Source organism: Taudactylus pleione, unplaced genomic scaffold (assembly GCF_031769625.1).
Source record: "Taudactylus pleione unplaced genomic scaffold, aTauple2 ptg000306l, whole genome shotgun sequence".
NCBI classification, from domain to species: domain Eukaryota; kingdom Metazoa; phylum Chordata; class Amphibia; order Anura; family Myobatrachidae; genus Taudactylus; species Taudactylus pleione.
In genome coordinates, this window is record NW_028284707.1 from 6,116,736 (window position 1) to 6,135,993 (window position 19,258).

The 19,258-nt window shown below is 47.5% G+C and overlaps 2 protein-coding genes across 3 annotated transcripts in view; one reads left to right on the forward strand and one right to left on the reverse strand.

Moving 5' to 3' along the window:
- Positions 1-283: 283 nt before the first annotated feature.
- RPA3 (replication protein A3) lies at positions 284-11,314 on the reverse strand. The gene is made up of 4 exons (XM_088442205.1): positions 11,081-11,314; positions 8,510-8,584; positions 1,163-1,271; positions 284-837 (listed from the first exon to the last, which is right to left on the reverse strand). The coding sequence occupies exons 1-4, from the start codon at positions 11,177-11,179 to the stop codon at positions 755-757; spliced, it is 366 nt and encodes a 121-aa protein (XP_088298331.1). The 5' UTR covers positions 11,180-11,314; the 3' UTR covers positions 284-754.
- A 330-nt stretch (positions 11,315-11,644) lies between these two features.
- The window catches only part of UMAD1 (UBAP1-MVB12-associated (UMA) domain containing 1), a 28,101-nt gene continuing 20,487 nt past the window's right edge, over positions 11,645-19,258 (forward strand). Inside the window, exons 1-2 of one of the 2 annotated variants that reach the window (XM_088442206.1) lie at positions 11,645-11,843; positions 17,583-17,687. In XM_088442206.1, coding sequence (XP_088298332.1) covers positions 17,606-17,687 — 82 coding nt within the window. In that variant the 5' untranslated portion in view covers positions 11,645-11,843; positions 17,583-17,605. Of the gene's footprint in view, positions 11,844-11,925; positions 12,268-17,582; positions 17,688-19,258 lie in introns of those variants that run through there. The other variant, XM_088442207.1, reaches the window with a different exon arrangement.

The following is a 19,258-nucleotide window of genomic DNA, read 5'->3' on the forward strand; positions in this document are numbered from 1 at the left end:
TTCACGGGTCATTCCCATGTTAAACCCTGCTAGTTACCTGGGTTGGATTGCCGGGTCACTCGACCCGGCGATCCAACCCTCGCCCCTTTCACACCAGCGCAGACAGTTGAATAGCTCTGGGCATTCATTCCCTGCGCTGTTCAACATCACATTTCATTGAATTGCACCCTTAATGCCTTCTCTTGAAACAACTTCAAATGACATGTATATTCCATATTTACACCCAAGAACACGTTTATAGAATGTACCTTGTACTGTTAAATAAACCAACAATGCGAGAACAAAGAGATGTAGGATTATTTATAAAATAGTAACTATTAGAAATACAAACGTCTATACAGTAAATTGAAGTCTGTTACTGACACCTAAACATGTTACATTTCTGAATATGATACAATATGGAAAAGAAAATATCCCTAATGCTGCCAATTTACCATTTATATGCCAGCTGTCTAATGAAAGGCTTTATTCACTCAGGCAAGAGTTATAGCAGGTGAATTAGAGTTCCTGAAGGTCCGTTTACACATCAGATGAGTCTCTGCTAAGAGAAGAACAGTAATGGAAATTATCAGCTCCAAATCTTTTGCTCCTCTTTGTTTATGAACAGGTAAATTTGTTCTCCAAATGTATTACTAGCAATGCAGACCTGACAGAACGGCTTGGAAAACTATAGATCTTGTGGGAAATTGCAACAAACAAAATACAGTAGTTCTTATGGGGCCGTGTGTATTTTTATTTTCTTTCCTTCCTTGATTTATTCAAATCCTTTTTGTCCAAATGGATAGTACTGAGGAAATTCGTGAATTATCTTTAAGGCCTCATCATAAAGCCCGAGATCTGGAGAATAAAAATATAGGAACAGTAAGGAACGCAAACAGAACAACACTTCCAGCACAGACAAAACACATATGTTGTTAATTGAGGCTTTACAAGAACCGTATCTGATTATTTGTAGCACTGATGTGAGCTCTTAAAAAGGAAAATTAAGCCAAGAATATAGTTTTCCTTATACCAAATAGCTCAGTTACCCATAGTCTAACAGTTTCCTAACCCTCCCCCAATGAAAATAAATTAATTGTACATATATCGTGTGTAGCATCAGGTCCATAGGTTTAGATCTACAAATCTTTCAGCTTATAGTTGGAAGAGGCTTCTCACTTACCAAAAGAGACCACTTCCTCTCGGAAAGGCACGTACGACACACCCATTATTGTAGCTCTCTGTGTAACCTTGCCAATAACTTCAATGACACCGGATATCTCTTCCTCCAGCTTTGTAATAAAACAAAACCATCTTTAGTAAAACAAAAACACTTTTATAACATGTAAAGATCTTATTTTACTACCAGAAAGCATATTGTGAAACGAGTTTGAAAAAGAGAAGTTTACCTTTTATTTTCTGTGCGCACTAAAGGTCTCTGGTTCAGGGAGTATTAAAGGTTAGTCCCACTTGGTAAAAGTGTTTCTGAAAAATGACTTTCCCTTAACCCACAAAGGATGACCCAGTATCCAGAGTATACTATAGCAGAATGCAATGGCATGCATGCCTCCACGGCATCCTGCCCATGTAAGCATTAAGATTTCAATTTGAAAAAGTGCAAATCAAATAAATACAGTAAAAATGTGAGCACTAACAAGTGCCCCTATACTTCTGGTAACACTATGCCACAAGTTACCCTTTAAAACATCTCCTGAATCCCATAATAAACTTTTATGTCTTATGCAATGTCCACATTCTAGTTTTAAAAATAAATTACATTGTTTTTTCCCCTTCTAAAGCTGGGTACTCACTAAGAAGACAGACCGGCCGTCCGGCCTATCCACCATCCTATCTGACGATTGGTAAATGCATACACTTACCAATCGTTGGCCCGATGTGTCGTGCCTGACTTCACAACTGGGCGGGCACTTGCATGTATCCGCCCAATTGTGATGTCAGTCACCAGCAGCCTCTGCAGCCAACCGCCCGTACAAACAGCACGAAGTGTCGCTATAGCAGCCATCGGCTGTGCTGCACAGCTATAGCTAGGTCTGTGAAAGACATTGTTGACAGATATCACTTGTACACACTAGGGATGACCATCGATAGGTAAAACAAGAGATATGGTAAGAACTTACCTTTGTTATCTCTGTTTCTACGAAGTCCATAGGGTCCACAGGGTTGACCTTGGGGTATAGGTTGGGAACCAAATCCGGGCACCACGCAGTTAAAGCTTTTAGCTCCCAGGATGCACTTGGGTCCACTCTCCCTATAACCCCTCCCCCCAGCCAGAGGCACCTCAGTTTGTAAGTAGCCAAAGGCCGGAGGAGGAAAGAAAAAGAGAGAAAACTGGAACACTCAAGAACCATTCTCACAGAAAAGGAGACTGGAAACCGGTGACCAGTAACACAGCCCATATGAAGCCAGGTGTGTCAGGGCGGGCGCCCTGTGGACCCTATGGACTTCGTAGAAACAGAGATAACAAAAGGTAAGTTCTTACCATATCTCTTGTTTTCTACTTCAGGGTCCATAAGGGGTCCACAGGGTTGACCTTGGGGATGTCCCAAAGCAGTTCAACCAAGGGTGGGGACGCTCCTGTGCTGAGAGGAGAATCCGCCGCCAAAAAGGAAGCATCCTGAGAGGCAAAGGAAACCAATGCCTAGAACCTTGAAAAAAAGGTATGGACAGAAGACCACGTGGCCACCTAGCAAGGCAAAACAGCCAAGGCGCCACAGCGAGCCGCCCACAAGGGTTACATGGCCCGAGAAAAAACAAGCATCAACAACAGAAAGGCCTACCCATGTGTAGGCCCCTGAAGAAGACATACAAGGCCATCCAGCCAACATTTGGCCATAGGCCGGCCATCCTTTCCTGTTAAAACCAGAAATCTCAGACCACCAATAAGGAGTCCGATTTCCGTAAGGAACTTGAACGGATCACATAAACCCACAGAGGCCGGACCACAGTCAATGAGGCCACACCAGCCGAGAGGACTGGGGACTGAATGGCCGTACCATAAGTTCCAGAATAATATGGAACCTAAAAATCACTAAGAAGAAACACAGGGCGAGAGCAACTCACACCCTGACATGATGCCCTCCAGAAGAGGGAGCCACATGAGAACGCTCCCAATTCCGACACTCACCTGGTCGATATAAACACCCTGAGAGAAAGAGAGAGCCAAAGCAATAGACCATGTTATGGCTATCACAACCAGCGGTTCCATTGACTGTCCCCGGAGGGAACGAAGAACCACTACTAACTCCCAAGGAGCCCCTAGGGAGGATAAATGGAAGCATAATCCAGAAAAACACTCCAAAGGATGAACTGGATACCAGAGTGGAGCAATTCCACATCTTAACCATACTGACAGTGTAGAGATCCGCACTGTCAGGAAGGCCATGCCGAGGGTGAAACCCAAGCCAGCCGGAAGGAATGCCAGAATATCTGGAAATCCTGGACACCGGAGGATCGTATCGACAGGTACGATACCATAAGAATTATGTATGCCACAGTCCGTGGCAGATGCCAGCAAAGTCTGGCCTATCTGCACTAAACATCTCAATGAAGACAGAGCCAGGGAAGCCCTAGGACCACAGTAGGGGCGCAGTCAAAGACAAACGATCCAGATCTAGGGAAAAACAAGGACCCTGAGACAACAGGTCCAGATAGTGAAGCAGTAGGAACGGAGCAACATGAGGAGACTCCGAAAATCTTAGTACCAGTGATGTCTGGGACAAACTGGAGCCCCCAGAAGGAAAGCCCTTCCGTCTCTAATTAAACTTCCGAAGACCTCGAGGAAGAAGGGAGACCGGAGGACACAGGTACAAAGTGGAAGGACCACTTCACTGACAGTCACTGAAGGTAGCTTCAGTACTCCTAGAGCTGGACTGTAACACCGGCAATGTGTGATAGAGTCAGAAGGCCATAAGGATCAATCACCTCAGGGAGGCCCCCTCTGCTCACCAGGAGTTGAAACCTGTCTTGGAGAAGAGACTAGTCCCCGGAACGCACGTCGTGACGGCTGAGGAAGCCTGCTTCCCAACGGAGAGCTCCCGGAATGAACACTGCAGAGTCGGCCAGGAGAAGACCCTTGGACTATGTCAGAATGTATGACATTCCTGTCATTGCCACCCAACTACCAGTGTTGCCTAGATGGAAGCCACTGTTGTGACACTGTCGGACTGAACCTATTCAGGTTCACCGTGACATATGGGTTAGGCCAGAGTGAAGGCCCAAGACAGCCTAAAGTTCCAACAAGTTAAGTGGCAGGGCGGAAGCGACAGACGTCCAGCTGCCCCAAAACGAGTACGGACCAGACACAGTCTGTAGCAAAGAATACCCTGGACGAGATGGCCATAGCCACCCGGACAGAGACCGACTCAACTCCAGAGAGAGCATCATCGTGCGAACAGCGATCCGATGGACAAAACTCAATCCATCCGGAGAGGAGTCAATTATGGCAAGGCCTGGAATGTAACTGAGCACATTCCACCCTACCAAAAGGTAGACACTCTGGTAGACCGCGCATCACCAAGAGTAATGACATATGTCGACTGCGTAGAAGTTGAAGAGCTGAGATCTTGTCTTACGCCAGAAAAATTCTAAGATTCTGAGAATCCAGCAGTGCTCCCAGATGAAGAATACCCTGTGAGGGATGCAGGGAGGACTTTTTCTCCGTTGACTACTTATCTGTGCCGAGAAGAAGCCATGGTTAGCCTGACCTAGCGGTAAAGTACCTCGGTGATCCTGCTAAAAGCAGGAGGCCGCCCAGATAAAGGAGCATTCGGATACACTGAACAGGTGAACTGTCAGAAAATCCATAAAGCTTGTAAACCCCGGTGGAGTTGAGGACAGTCCCAACAGGTAGAGCCCGAAACTTGCAAATGTTGCTGTGGCACAGCAAACCTGAACCCATGCTGATGAGAGGGCTCTGTATGTACCCGTAGGTACGTATCCTGAATACTCAGATATACCGTAAAATCCCCAGGTTCCAAATGTCGGATGATGGAGCATGAAGGATTCCACCTGAGTCCAGGCACCCTTGGAATCTGATTCAGGGATTTGAGACAGAGTATAGGCAAATGAGGACCAATCGGTCACTGCCCCAGAAAGAAAGTAGAACAACCAGTCCCTCGCTGAGATAGTGAGGCTGGCCGAAATAGCTCTGCTTACCGCCAAGACTCTATAGCTTTCTGGGAATGTAAGGCCCTGATCGTCTGAAGAAGGGCCCGTGGAACAACGCCTGTGAGGAGGCCGCCTGAGCAATGAGAGGCCGTTGAGAATCAGTACCTCACTCTGGAATTCCCCAGATGTAGACCTGTCCCGTCAGGCTGAAGGTTTATACTCAGGCGTAGAAGTAGGGTCGTCCGTAAGTCCAGGACTGCTCGGTACTGGATATGGTGGCTCCCGTGGAGGCCGACAGCCTAGGAAAAAACAGGCCTTTAGGCTGACCCTGAGGACAAAAAGACTTAACAGAGTTAGTCCGAATGTAGTGGGAGTAGCTAAAGACAGTATCTCTCCATTAGTGATACTGCCAATGATGCAACAATCTTGTCAAGGTCAGGACCAAACAAGATCGTCCCCATGGAAGGAGTCTGCACCTCTGCTTTCCCATAACGTAGCCATAGGGTATTGCGGCGGATACAGTCGCAGCCGAAACCCTGAAAGTTAGAAGACCGGCATCCCATGTAGGTAATCCCACACGACCACTGCATATTTTATGTGAGCGGCAAAAGACATTTGAACCCCAGACGTGTTGGAGGGGAAAAACGTTACAAAAGCATCACCATGCGATGGCCATGGTAGGACGGGCAATAGGCCCCGAAAACGAGTACACTGATTTCAGGCAAAGCTACCACCTACGGATCCGTAAAATCCGTCCAGGCTGGGATGGGAGGCGTATTAATGCCTGTAATCCGATGATGAACATACAAATCCACCCCAGAAGAAGATTCCATTACTTGTGAGGACCCTCAGGGAATGGGAAACAGGAGGCCTTTGTGACTCCTCGTATCTGGCGACAGCCAGACTCCCGCCATGAGAACCACCCGCTGGGCAGAAACGGGAAATGTATGATACAGGTGCAGGATCGACATTCTCTATATCCAGAATGAACCTGGCTACCAGCCCCAAAGCAGGAATAATAATACTTGAAATCGGCTCCTCCAATGTGAGATGGAAAGAGCCAAATACACCATCCAGTTCACGGCAGAGCCACTGGGAAGTAACCACAGGGCGTATATCACGCCATTTAGTATTTCGTAGAAAACGACATCCACCAGGGTGGCCGTTGTGGTAATCCCTGCAAGGGGAATGACAGACCGATGTGGTATCGGAGGTAATTCATGTACTGTGAAAAACCCCGGCAGGGAGCGATAGTCTGTGACACAGGGGTAAACTGCAAGAAATTGCGAGATACCCCGAGTTGAAAAGGGCAGTATGGTGAAGTAACTCCAAGCGAGTGACGACAATGGGGCCCGCCCGGCGATCCTCAAAGGAGAGGATCCTGAGAAATAAACCACCCTTTAAGGGGGTCGTGCAAGGGGCCCGGCACCAGATGGCGCCTCATACATAAACCTTTCTGCGTTAAAATCCTCCGCACTAATTCCTGCAGGCTATGACTTGCAGGATAGCAATAATGGGTGCAGTATCGTGTGCAATCTCCTGGTCAGATATATTTGACTATCTTGACGGAAATATTAAGCAGCGTCATACCGGTCCTGACTAACACTAAGAGTAGCTGCAGGGACCCATTATCAGCGTATGAAACACACAGTTCCATCTAAAATATGGCAACGTGCAGCACGCAACAGTATGTGACAAACCTCACAAATATTAACAAGTATATATATGTGAGGTCTCAGAACCACCCAGGTACACCTGTATTAGGGCAGATAAAGAAAAGGGATAGGATATACACTGACAGGTGAGAGAAAAAGCAGACAGTCAGCACTAGCATGTCACATACAATGCAGACATATATACTGTACATACATAAGCATGACATATAATATACTGCACAATGTCGCTACATTCAACTGCCCAGATTCAGTGTCTGGGAAGGCTATAGCGCTGTGTACACTCACCCAAAATGGCCAGGTACGCAGGGGGACTGGGCTCACTGTCATCCTAGGAGCTCTGCAGCACCACCGAGAGATAATGGCCGCTGGAGACCTCAGAAGAAGCGTGGCCCGCTGAGGAAGCAGCTCAGCGACGCCAGACTATAGTATTGAAAGGCGCGCTGAGCTGAGGGGAGGAGCGCTAGACAGGGAAGGCTTCCTCCCCTGGCTAGCAATTAACCCCCCGGGATGCCGGCTCCCGCTGCCGCTATAATCCCTGGTGGGCTGTGGACACGCGGGGTATGCCTCCATGGAGGGGGAGCCCACCGCCACCGCTAGCGCCTCCGGTGTGTCCCCAGAGACCGGAGGCCTAAGGCTGCATGTACACGCGGGTCACCGCAAGCGGTGACCACGCGACTTACCTGTCCCCGTCGATCCGGCAGCAGCCCAGGGAGTCCTCCAGAGCCCGGCTAGTACAGACTCTGGGATCCCGCTGCGATCCCCATATCTGTACTGGCGTCGCAGCGCCGGCGGGGTGTAGGAGCGGCAGCTTAGACGTCCATTGGACAGTCTGATGCTGCCGCTCTGAAGAGTAGTAAAAAATAATAAAATAAAACTCTTTAAAATAAATTATAAGCTTAGGGGCTGCTAAGCAGCCCCCCTGCAGTAACGGTGACCCGACTCCGGCCGGGCACCAACTTAAACTGAGGTGCCTCTGGCTGGGGGGAGGGGTTATAGGGAGAGTGGACCCAAGTGCATCCTGGGAGCTAAAAGCTTTAACTGCGTGGTGCCCGGATTTGGTTCCCAACCTATACCCCAAGGTCAACCCTGTGGACCCCCTATGGACCCTGAAGTAGAAACATTGATGTTTACGACAGATGGCTGTTGGATTTGTTATCGATGGTAGAGAGCCAATGGTTTTCTGCCATTGATGGCAAAGTGGAACCTGATGGGGGGGGGGGGGGGTTTTCTACACCAGATGCAGAGCTAAGCCCTGCCCCCCCTCCCTGTACTCGATTGGCCCACAGCCCGCCTTGCACTCGGCAGCAGTGGCCATCGAGTGGAGCAAATCATTGGTGGTTCACAATAGATTATTTTGTACCATTGATAGTTATCATTGATGGTGACCATCGATGGAAAACCACCAACGGCAAACACTGGTACTGGCCCGCCGTGCACTCTGCAGCGGTGATTCACCATAGATGGTTATTGTACCATTGACAAGTTAATCACCGATGGCAAACCATGGTACACACCCACCAACTTGCCCACGATATATCAGCCATTCAATTGAACACCCAATATATCGGCCAGTGTGTACCCAGCATAAGGCAAGTGAAGTCTAGATCTTCCAGTCAGGAGAGCTGTATAGAATATGTACATGTGATTGAGGCACGTGGGACAAGTACGTAATTGTAGCAAAGGCAGCACAGATAGCATCTAATCGCTGGTAACTGTGACAGGCTTACCGGTTCTGCTAATTCAACAGTTGCATTCTTCCCTGCTCCGTCAGAGAGGACAAACGATTTCCCTGTAGGATGAACCTAACATGAAAAAAGAAAAAACATTGGTCAATGTAGAATTATAACACAAATATAAATGCTCTGAGAGGGTTTAGCGGTCTCCTTTCCCTGGCAGGACATCTCTTATGCGTACGCAACTCAGTGTGAGACTGCAGATCTATTACAATCTACGTAGTGCAGGAATCTTTAGCAGCCAAATGTTTTCTTAAACCTGTAACCTGGTTTATTATTATTATTCTAATCAGATATGAGCTACATTTACTTATATGGAGCATGTTACCTAATCGGTAAAAGTGATTGTACTAAGTTACTTTTACCTGATCGACCATTTACAGCTGGACAAACATGAAATGCATATTTTGTATGTCTCCTATATAATTATGCAAAGGCCTGTATAAAATGCGCACCTGATTTAACTTATGGGATGCGTATTGCCGGTGTGCCCAGCTGACCTGTTACGCTTTACAATAATTAAGGTTTCAAAAAATCTTAAGATGCAAACTTAATGGGGGACACTAAAAAACTGTAGCATATGGAAACTGCAGGATAAAACAAATTATATTAATTTTATAGTCCGATATGTACTAGGACAGAATCTATGGTCACTAAGGCCCACTCACTACTACAGCGTGTTCATTTACACCTACAGTATGTACCGTTATAACATCTTGTGGTGAGAGACACACGTGCAGCTCTAGAAGTGTTGAGGTGTAACACTAAACCAGGGATCTTTACCTTCTACCCCAAAATATATTTAGATACGCCGACATTACCCCCTTGATTTGAAAGGAAAGAAATCATATAGTAGTGCCGCTTGTACAAAAAAAAAAAAAGTTACCTTAATCCCCGCTCCTGCATCCGCCGCCGTCCTGTCCGTCCGGCTGCTCCTCGGAACTATGGGAGAGACGTCATGACGTCTCTCCCATAGTGCGCATGGAGAAAGGCGGAAGCTGGAGTTCAGAAGAGAACTCCAGCCTCCGACTAACGCAGTGCTGCAGGGAAGGAGCCGGGCACCCGCTGGTAATAACATCTCAGCGGGTGTCCGACATAGAGCCTCCCTGCAGCACAGCCGGGCATGCATATGAATCATTCTATATTATAAATGATTCATATGCATTTTTACCCCATGTGAGGTAATTTACCCCTGTTCCCTGACCACTGCACGAAACCCAGTTCCCCACCTTAAAGAAACCTTGGAATATGGACTCCAGTGCAAAAGCTCACACATTACACGTTAGTCAGGTCACATACATATATATATATATATATATATATATATATATAGTGTTCACTCTAGCTCCGGCGGCAGGCAGGGCGCCGGAGCTAGAGAGGGCAACCTCATCCGCGCGCCTACGGAGCGCGCGTCCCCGAAAAGGGGGCGTGTCTATAAGACGCGTCCCCTTTTCGTCATACTTGGGGGCGTGCCCGGCGCTTACGGACATGCTGGGCAGCCCCCAAGCGCTGCAGAAAGGGAGAATAGATGTGTCTATTCTCCGGCGGTGACCGGGACACCGCATGTTTCTCCACCCGCGGGACACTGCGTCCAGCGGGTGAGAACGGCACCCGTAGGCTGTGAGGGCAGGGTGCTTTTTGCCCTCCAGAAGGAGGGCAGGGTGCCGCGCCCCGCTAAAACAGCCTAGCAGGAACGCTATGTGTATATATATATATATATATATATATATATATATAATACAGCGCAATTCTCCATAGGGACCTGCGATCCCTATCCAGTGATGCATCCAAGCGGCACTCACCACTACTTGGAAAGTGCATTAATAGCTCTCCGGCCAATATGGAACTATAAAGTCCAAAGGTTTCACGAGAAGCTAAAAAAAAAAACCTTGTTGCAGTGGTAGAACTACAAACCCCAGAATGCCCAATAGCCAAAAGGCATAAAACACATTCTGTCACCCCTCTACATATCCTGAACTACAAGTCTTAGCATGCCCTGGCCATCAGAGGCTGACAGAGCACGGTGGGAGTTTCAGGAGAGCGGGTTCTGGACTATAGATAATAAAAAGGTCAATAATGTCTAGATAGACATCAGATGTTAGACAGTCAATAGGTCGACTGGAACAAAAGGTCAACACTGTCAAAAGGTTGACATGTAAGAGTCAACATGTATAAATGGTCGACATGGTCAAAAGGTTAAACTTTTTTTTAGGGTTAGGCACTTACCCCGACAGTTAGGATCAGGCACCAGGAGGTAGGGTTTAGGGACCAAGGGGAGGGTTAGAGTAAAGATTAAGACTAAAAAAAATAAAGAGTCGACCATTTTCATGTCAACGTTTTGACAGTGTCAAAAATTAGTGTCGACCTTTTGACCCTGTTATTGATTGTCTAACATCTGGTGTCTAGACACTGTAGACCTTTTTACTGTCTATCTTTTAATCCATACCCCAGGAGAGCCAAGGAATGTCATATGGCAGCATGCAGCGAGCAACAGCGGGCTGCATGTAGAGGGCAACATATGACCCTTCCCCCTGGGCAAGAATACAGTTACAGATGGAGCGATACCTTCTCCACTCGCCCCACGAAGCACACTGGCTGCCCCATGTGCTGGGCCAGCATGCTGGTGTTAATCCGGACCCGCGGTGCATCCTGCAGATCTGCCATCTTGTGAGCGTCCTCTGCCCCCGCCGGCCGCTGACACAGACACAGACACCGGAGCCGGTCACACAGCAGTCACAATGTCTCCTGGCGGGAAACCCGGGACTCACACACAGACAGCCGCCAATCACCTCACCGGCCAATCAGACTACTGCTGGCCCAAAACCAGCCAATCAGGGAACGCCCGACGTCATGCGTATCCAATCCGGTGAGACTTGGCGTCGCGCACATCTAATCATCGGAGCCCTGGCGTCACGCAAACCGCCTCACCAGCCAATCAACGAGCGCGACGCTCTTGACGCAGCCAGGCGGGTTGTAGCGCCAAGGAAGCCATGTTTGATGTGGGCAACCGTTTGAGTTGTAGCATAACTTTGAAAAGACGCTATGAATACAGAACAGGGGGCGGAGCTGGGTTGGGGTTTTTTTTGTGTGTGAAAGTATAAAGGGATTGGCCCAGTGTCAGCGCCTCTCGCAATCTTCTCTCGGTGGGAACGGGTGAGAGTGGCGGAACCCAAGTACTCGTTGTTTATCGGAAGTGTTTCCGTGATGGACACAGACGCGTGACGTCACGATGTTGAGTCACCTGACATGAGTGTGTATGTATCTGACAGCCAAAGTGGGCGTGGTCAGCAGTGAGAACACGTCGCTGGTTGCCCTGGCTGCTGTGGGGGTAAGTTCTCCTGGGGGCTCAGTGGCCTGCCGGCGGCTTACCCGGCGGGGACATGTCCATGTGGTAACCGGGTCATAGAGGACGTCCTGAGGGGGAACACTCTGTATAGTAACAACCAAGCAGTATCCATGGCAGCGGAGCGTTTACATTGGACAGGGGGCCTGAATATATACTTTCTTAGGGGGGGATGCTGGCACTTGTAGTTCCCCCGACAAGCTGAAGAGCACCAGTAAGGTGTCATAGGTATTCCCCGACTCAGTCCCCTATAGGAGTTATAAATAGATACAGTGGACACGTTTCCTATATGGGGTGGCAGTGAATGAACTCCTGGGAGGGGGTTGCTCAGTGAAGCGCAAGGTTCGGTCTGCGCACATTTCGGTTGATGCTGGAGGAGAACCTCGCCTGTTGCTGGCACCGCCATAGGGTGAGGGCAAAGACCAGCAGTGATTTCCTGTGGGATAACCCGCTAAGTCCCCACAGATCCCCGCCGCTAATGTGGTGTTCTGTCTCTCCCACCGTGCTCTGCTTTCTGCTAAAACTTCTTCTTTTCATGACCACTCAGTCTGTCTCCTCTCCACCTGATTCGCAGGCGGTTATACCTGTGCTTTATCATTACCCATTAGCATATATCTCTTGCCTGTCTACCGGTATCTCTCATCCCGACCCTCCACTCTGACCTGATCTTGCTCTCTCATCCACGCTCACTACTTGCTCCCATTCCCGGTTACAGATATTGCACCACAAGTCTTCCGTCTAGCCTCCGAACCTTCCAGCATTCCCTTAAAATTCACCTCTTCTGGCAAGATTATCGAACTCCTGAAAATGGCCTCTACCCAATTACAACTCCTTTATTATGTTCTACCCAATTACCCCCCCACTCTTCTATTTCACATGATACCACCCCACTGTTCTGTTCTGCCCGTATACCACCCCTCTGTTCTGTTCTGCCCGTATACCACCCCTCTGTTCTGTTCTGCCCGTATACCACCCCTCTGTTCTACATTATAACCAACTTCTATTCTAGATTATAACTACTGTACACCGTTCACACAAAAGTAACATTTATTCTCTTTCTACATTCAAACAAACATTGCTGTGTGCCTGAATAACACACTCACCAAGAACTTTTCCATTGCAGTCTGGCTAGACAATTATGCAACATGTGGCACTTGGTGTATAAAATCCCTGTTTTTCTGGTGGATTTTATGCTTGGCCAGGGACCTCTTTTCTGTCTCTCTTATTGCCCAGTCTTGTTTTAGCATTGCTTGTTGTCATTTGCAAAGAGCTGTGAGCATGTCTGCAACATAAAATATATACTAGTAGATTGCTACAGAAGAACATGACTGAAATGCGATGCAGTCATATTGCCGGTGGACAGGATGCTGGGTGTCGATATACCTACGCCTGCCCGCACAGAAATCTGCTGACGCCGATATCCCAAAGGTGAACAGGATACCGACGTCGGCAGCTCGAACCGCTGGAATCCTGATCGTCCGGACAGGTAAGTAATTGTCTTTCTCCCCGGAGAAGTGGGGGCTAGGTTTAGCCACCCATTTAGGGTGTGGGAAGGGGGGGGTTAGGCACCCCCTAGGGAGGTTAGGGTTAGGCACCACCAAGAGAGGGTAAGGGGGAGGGTTAGGGTACTTACCTACCTCTGTCGGGATTATGCACCATGCCGGCTTCCACTGTCTGGTATATAATAACGATTCTGACTGACATGTGTTGGTAGTTTACAGTGTGCTGCTGCATTACAGTATACAATAGTATAAAATAATCTATTACTTATATTTCTTAGAATTACCCGTTCCTAGATGAGTGGTAACTCTTAGTACTGCGAGGAGAGTGAAAATGTTTCTAAAGAGTGGTGTTTAGAACAACCCGGCAATTTCTGTAAATCTTCTTTGTGTAGCAACCTGGGACTCTCCTGTTGGCTGTAGCCGGATTGTACCATTAGTCTGTCTCGTACGCTTCAACAGAGCTCTGCTTTAACGGCTAGTAATATACTGTAGTGAGCTGCATGCAGAGAGACTGATCTGCTTAGCAGCTTCAAGTAATGGGACTGATGAAGGGAAAACTATTTACTGTTTCCTTTATATAGTGTTGTTATCATAATTCACAGCTTCTCAAGTTAGAGAATCTGGAAAAACTTAGTCAAGGGGGCATGACCAGCGCTTCCGAAGCACTTTAGGCAGAACCACAGTGTAATGAGGGCCATTCACCTAGTGGGCCAATCCCTGATTCCATGATGCCAATCCATTCCTCTGATCAGGAATTAACAATCCCCAACTCGCCGATTTTTCAATAATTTTGGGTTAGCAGAACCATCGAACTGACCAACATGTTGGATTTTACTGATCCCCTGGCATCGGCAGAACAGGGACTTACCCCAATGGCTGCCTGATGTATGGGCTCCATAACACCGAATTCTCTGGCCCAATCAGTAGAGTAGCTCAGAGCTCCCAAAGAGGAACTATCCCCCCTTAATCATTCTAGTTGGGAGGCATGCTAAAATGAGCTGGTAACTCAAGCAGAAACGTTTATACAGCAACAGTGATTTGTAATTCAAAGAAATAGAGAAGCTGTCCTCTGTATTATTATACTGTAAGTGGCCTGATTAAAAAACGAGTAACACTAAGGGGGCGATTCAATTGTTTGTGCCGGCGGTTGTTAGTGCCGGGCGCACGACGGAGCAATTCAATCGTTGCTATGTTCGGACGTAATTATTCTTTATCAGTTTTTTGTTGGGTCGTCCCTTAATTGCCAATTGCAGCCCATATTTCATGTTTGGGTAAGAGGGTGCTTGACCACTTATATCATAAGTGCTGGCACTACCTTTAACGATTCTATATTGCTCAGCTCCCATGTATGGAGAGTAAGGGACTAGTTTTGCATAGCAGATGTGTCACAATGAAGTGTTGATCTATAAAGTACCCTTCTCAGCGCCAATACTCTATTTTCAATTCTATTCACTTTGGGTTAAGTTGGGAAACCCACTAGTTCTCCTTAGGTCGCAGAGATTGGGCACCCATTGGCGCGGCCCCTACGTTCATTTTTACATTGACAGGAATAGGCATTATACATAGAAACATAACAGGTACATTATAAGTAAACAAAGATGGTGCAGGTATGAGACACAGGCTACTGAGAACCCTGCCTATGAGAACTTACACTCTAGAGCAGAGGTTCCCAACCACGGTCCTCAAGGCACACTAACAGTCCAGGTTTTAGGGATAGCTATATTTAAACACAGGTGTCTTAATTAGTACCTCAGTTATTTTGATTTAAGCATCTGTGCTCAAGCATGAATATCACTAAAACATGGACTGTTGGTGTGCCTTGAGGACCGAGGTTGGGAAACCCTGCTCTAGAGGGATGGAAAAGCAGAGGCAGTAGCAGGAGATGGGATAAGAGTGGATGGGGCAGTTTGGGCAAGTAGATGGAGTGGTAAAGGAGAAGTTAAGGTGTTGTAAGAAGAGCACTTAGAAGATTGGAGGGTGTCTGGTTGGGCGAGGCAGGAGGCTCCATAGGCCTGGAGAATGAGACCTCTTGGAGGCTGGAGTGAGAGGTGGCTATCAGAGGGAAGGAAAGGCATAGGTCAGAGACTGGTAGAGCTGGAGTGAATCTCATGACCAGGTCAGCGATGTATGGAGAGAGGAAGTGTTGATGATGGTGAGCCTCTTGAATTTAATTCTGGTGGGAATAAGGGTTTTACAGAGTTTGCAGAAGATAGGGACCAGTATTAGAGGAACATTACCCTCACTGCTGCAATCCGGATGGATTATAGGGAGCAAAGGCGAGTGCAGAGGATACTAGTTAGGGGGAGATTGCAATAGTCAAGGTGGGAGATCAAATAAATTGGACTCAGGATTTGGTTACGCCATGAGTAAGAAAAGTGTGTGTTCTGGCTATGTTATGGCAGAGGAGGAAACAAATCTAGGAGTAACCTGATGTGTGGAGTGAAGATGGGCGGCTGGCATGAGGAACAGAGGAGAGAGTGAGAGAGTGAGAGAGATAATGGGAATAGTAGTGATATTAGGGGGAAAGGCGATGAGCTTGGTTTTGGATATACTGTATAAGATTGAGTTGGCATTGAGTCACGTAGGAGTAGATGGCAGAAAGCAGTTTCATGCTCGAGATAAGAGGGACGGAGAGAGGTCAGGACAGGAAAGAATAATTTGGGTGTCATTGGCATAGAGGTGGTAGTTGAGGCTGAAGGGACATATGAGATCACCAATAGAAAAGGTGTAGAGTGCGAAGAGCAGTGGGACAATAACAGCTGAGAGGGAACCTAACAGATATAGGAAGGGGATGAGAACAAAGGCCTGGAGAGTGGAGGGTATTGAGAAGAAAAGGATGATCAACATTGTCAAAAGCCTCAGATATAATGCAGGCGTGTCTTACTGTTTAAACGCCGTTTTATAGGCATTGCTATCTCTGTAGCAGGACGAGAGCTCACTGCGTGTCAAGCTGTTGAGTCTGCGGCTGGTCAGACCTACCGCATATAAAGCATGAGTGCCTGCTATGAGTCGATGGTACCGATGTTTACGCTATTGCACGTCGTCGTGCAGATATGAGAAGACCACAGTGGGCGTCCCTATTCTCGGATGTGTTTGGAAGGCATTAGCATATTTTAACAACTGCGTTCCGTTAGCGATTACATTTGCGTCCGCTGCTGTATCGGGCCCATTCCCTGGTTTTGATGCCATGTAGAAGCACTTTTAGGTGCAGTTACAGCGGTGTGCCTATTTGGGTATGCCCCTACTAGCTTTGCCCCTACACACTACAGTGATTAAGGGCTGAGCTGTGACTGGCCACTCCCAGATATTATAAGTCGCTCCAGTGTGTACTTTGCTGTATGCTTTCGGTCATAATGTCCTGGTGGAATATAAGTCTTCCTGCAGACTGCAGCATGTTTTCCACTGCATCCCGATGCTATTATACGAGCACTACCATAAACGGCATCATCCTACGGTAGGGGAACCACCATTGAATCTCGCTGCCCATGCTGGGAAGGTCACCCACATGCTCTCTGGCAAAGGGCAGACGAGATTTCATGTGAGGTTTCTTTTGCCACCCTCCTTTTAGAGTGCAGCACTCATGATGTTGTTGCCCCATGCACAATATCTACCTTCTCAGCCACGGAAGACTGTAACTTGGTCAGAGTAGCTTCCTGTGGTCTCCATGTAAGTGATCTTCTGACATAGGTGCTGAGTTTTGCTGGACAACCTGTTTGTTCTTTGATCTTCACGATGAAGCTCGTGTTTTGAACTGTTGTAACTAACTGTTATGGACAAGTAAATTCCTTTTTATATCTGTTGAAACACTTTAATTAGACGCGAGTGGATACCAATGAATTAACTGATTGTGTGCCCACTAAATACAACTGCTTATAGCAGGGTTTATTTAGGTGTATCTTGTTTATATAATTCATTGTCTGTTTTTCTGCTTACACTGCAAAGTATTTTACGTTCTTGCTAATTATACAGCCGCTAAGCTTGACATGGGCGAGCCCATGGGTCACCTTAGCCGGCCGATTATTCTGCAGATTATCCGATGCTACGTTGGACAACGCAGCCCGGATACGTAAAGCAGCAGGGGGCGTGATTCTTCTTGCTGCATTAGCATATCGGCACAGACGGAATAGCTAAGCTCTGGCTCAATGTGTAATGTCTGTAAATGACACGCACTTACAGCACACGGCTGTTTTGTTAATGCTCTTTATTTACAATTTCCCTGCAGTGAAGCCGGACGAAAACCTGGAGATGTTCAGTTTTTTCCGGAAAAACCAAGATGCAAAGAAAAGTCCAGCACCGGACAAAGAGGCAGATGGGTTTGTTTTCCTGGGTAAGTAGTTGTTATGCAGACATAATAAATGTAAACTGACAATGCTCTGTATTGATCTTATTGCTGGTTACAAGGAGTTTTCCCGTTGTCCCCTGGAAAATAAATGTGAACAATTGGCAGTTCCACTCAAGCCTTGTACAGTTTTCCAAATATGGCAGCTAGGCGGCGCTGTTCATTTGGTCTTTGCATAAGATTTTACGTGCACCCCCCCCCCCCCCCCCCTCCCCAGTGGAGAGTGAGAATGTGGAAGCTGTTACTGTACATGCCGATTAAAGGTTTCTTCACAATTACAAGTTCAATCAAAAGTACCAATTACTCTGTATTTAGAAGTGTTTTCAGCCCTGTCTTGTACTTTTTCCAGCGAGCAATACCATGATATAAATCCGCAATATCAGTTTACAATTTTGATTTTTTAAATCAACGGGATGGGATCAGAAATGATCAGGTCATAGACTATTGCAGCGCGTTGGTGTCACCAGGAATGCCATTTTTTTTTTTTTTTTTACGGCACATCAGAGCTGAATTTGTGTATCAGCCTTTATCTCCTGCATGTCACCATAAAGTGCAATGTTCAAATTTTTTTTTTTACTGTTCATGGGCGTACCTGGGACACCTGTAAATAGTAGTGGAGGACAATTGTTCCAATACTTGTATGTAGAACACATTTGTAAGTGCAATATATTCTAAATGTTTGCAAATTAAACTGCAAACAAAACTTGATATTTTTGGAAGTTTTCACTATTTGTGTTGATGGGAGGTCTACAGCGAAAATATGCTAATGAACGCTATCGCAATGCCGTCGCACTACCAGCATAGGTACGCCCACTGCCTCCCGTTACTGCTATCTTACATCCATAATACCTTGCATACCTCCATAAACATCGGTAACATCGAGTACCATCGGGCCCTTACGCAGAATTACAGCAGCCCAGACCTTAGGGCCTGATTCAGACCCACTCGCGAGCGGCTGTCTGCTCGCAAGTGGGTCGATGTTCTGGACTGAGCATGCGCACGACGGAGGGAGCTCCGTCGTGCGCATGCGCCAGACGCGACGAGCGAAGGAAAGTCCTTCGCTCGTTGTGTCTGATCAAAGGGGGCGTGCTGTCGATGTTGATTGACAGCACGCCCCCTTTGGTAGGCGTGCCTTCCTGACGGGGGCGTTCCCACGGGAACGCCTCCCGTCAGAAGCCGGCCCACTGACATCACTAGTGATGTCAGTGGGAGTGATTTTGGCTCTGATAGAGCCAAAATCACTCCGGAGCTTGCGGTTGAAAACCTCAACCGCAGGCTCCGGCTCGCAGTTTCGATGGTCGCGATGGTCAAGACCATCGCGGCCATCAAACTGCACGCTCGTATAGCCTGTGGGTGGTGACCCACAGCTATACGAGCATCCAGGAGGACGCTCCATTTTCATGGAGGCCGGCCCTCATTCAGAGAGTGCGCTCTGCTCAGAGCGTACGGCTCTGAATGAGAGCCTTACTTAGAAATTGCTAACCTCGTTGGACGCAGTGAGTACACAAGCTGCGTATGCCATCGCACTGGCTAATTTATGCACGCCCATGCCACGGCTT

Excerpts from the sequence above, each read along its gene's own strand:
- RPA3 (XM_088442205.1), bottom strand. The coding sequence starts at position 11,179 with ATGGCAGATCTGCAGGATGCACCGCGGGTCCGGATTAACACCAGCATG. Across the intron at positions 8,585-11,080 it reads TCGTGGGGCGAGTGGAGAAG|GTTCATCCTACAGGGAAATC; the intron begins GTATCGCTCCAT and ends TTTTCATGTTAG. Across the intron at positions 1,272-8,509 it reads CTGTTGAATTAGCAGAACCG|CTGGAGGAAGAGATATCCGG; the intron begins GTAAGCCTGTCA and ends TTTATTACAAAG.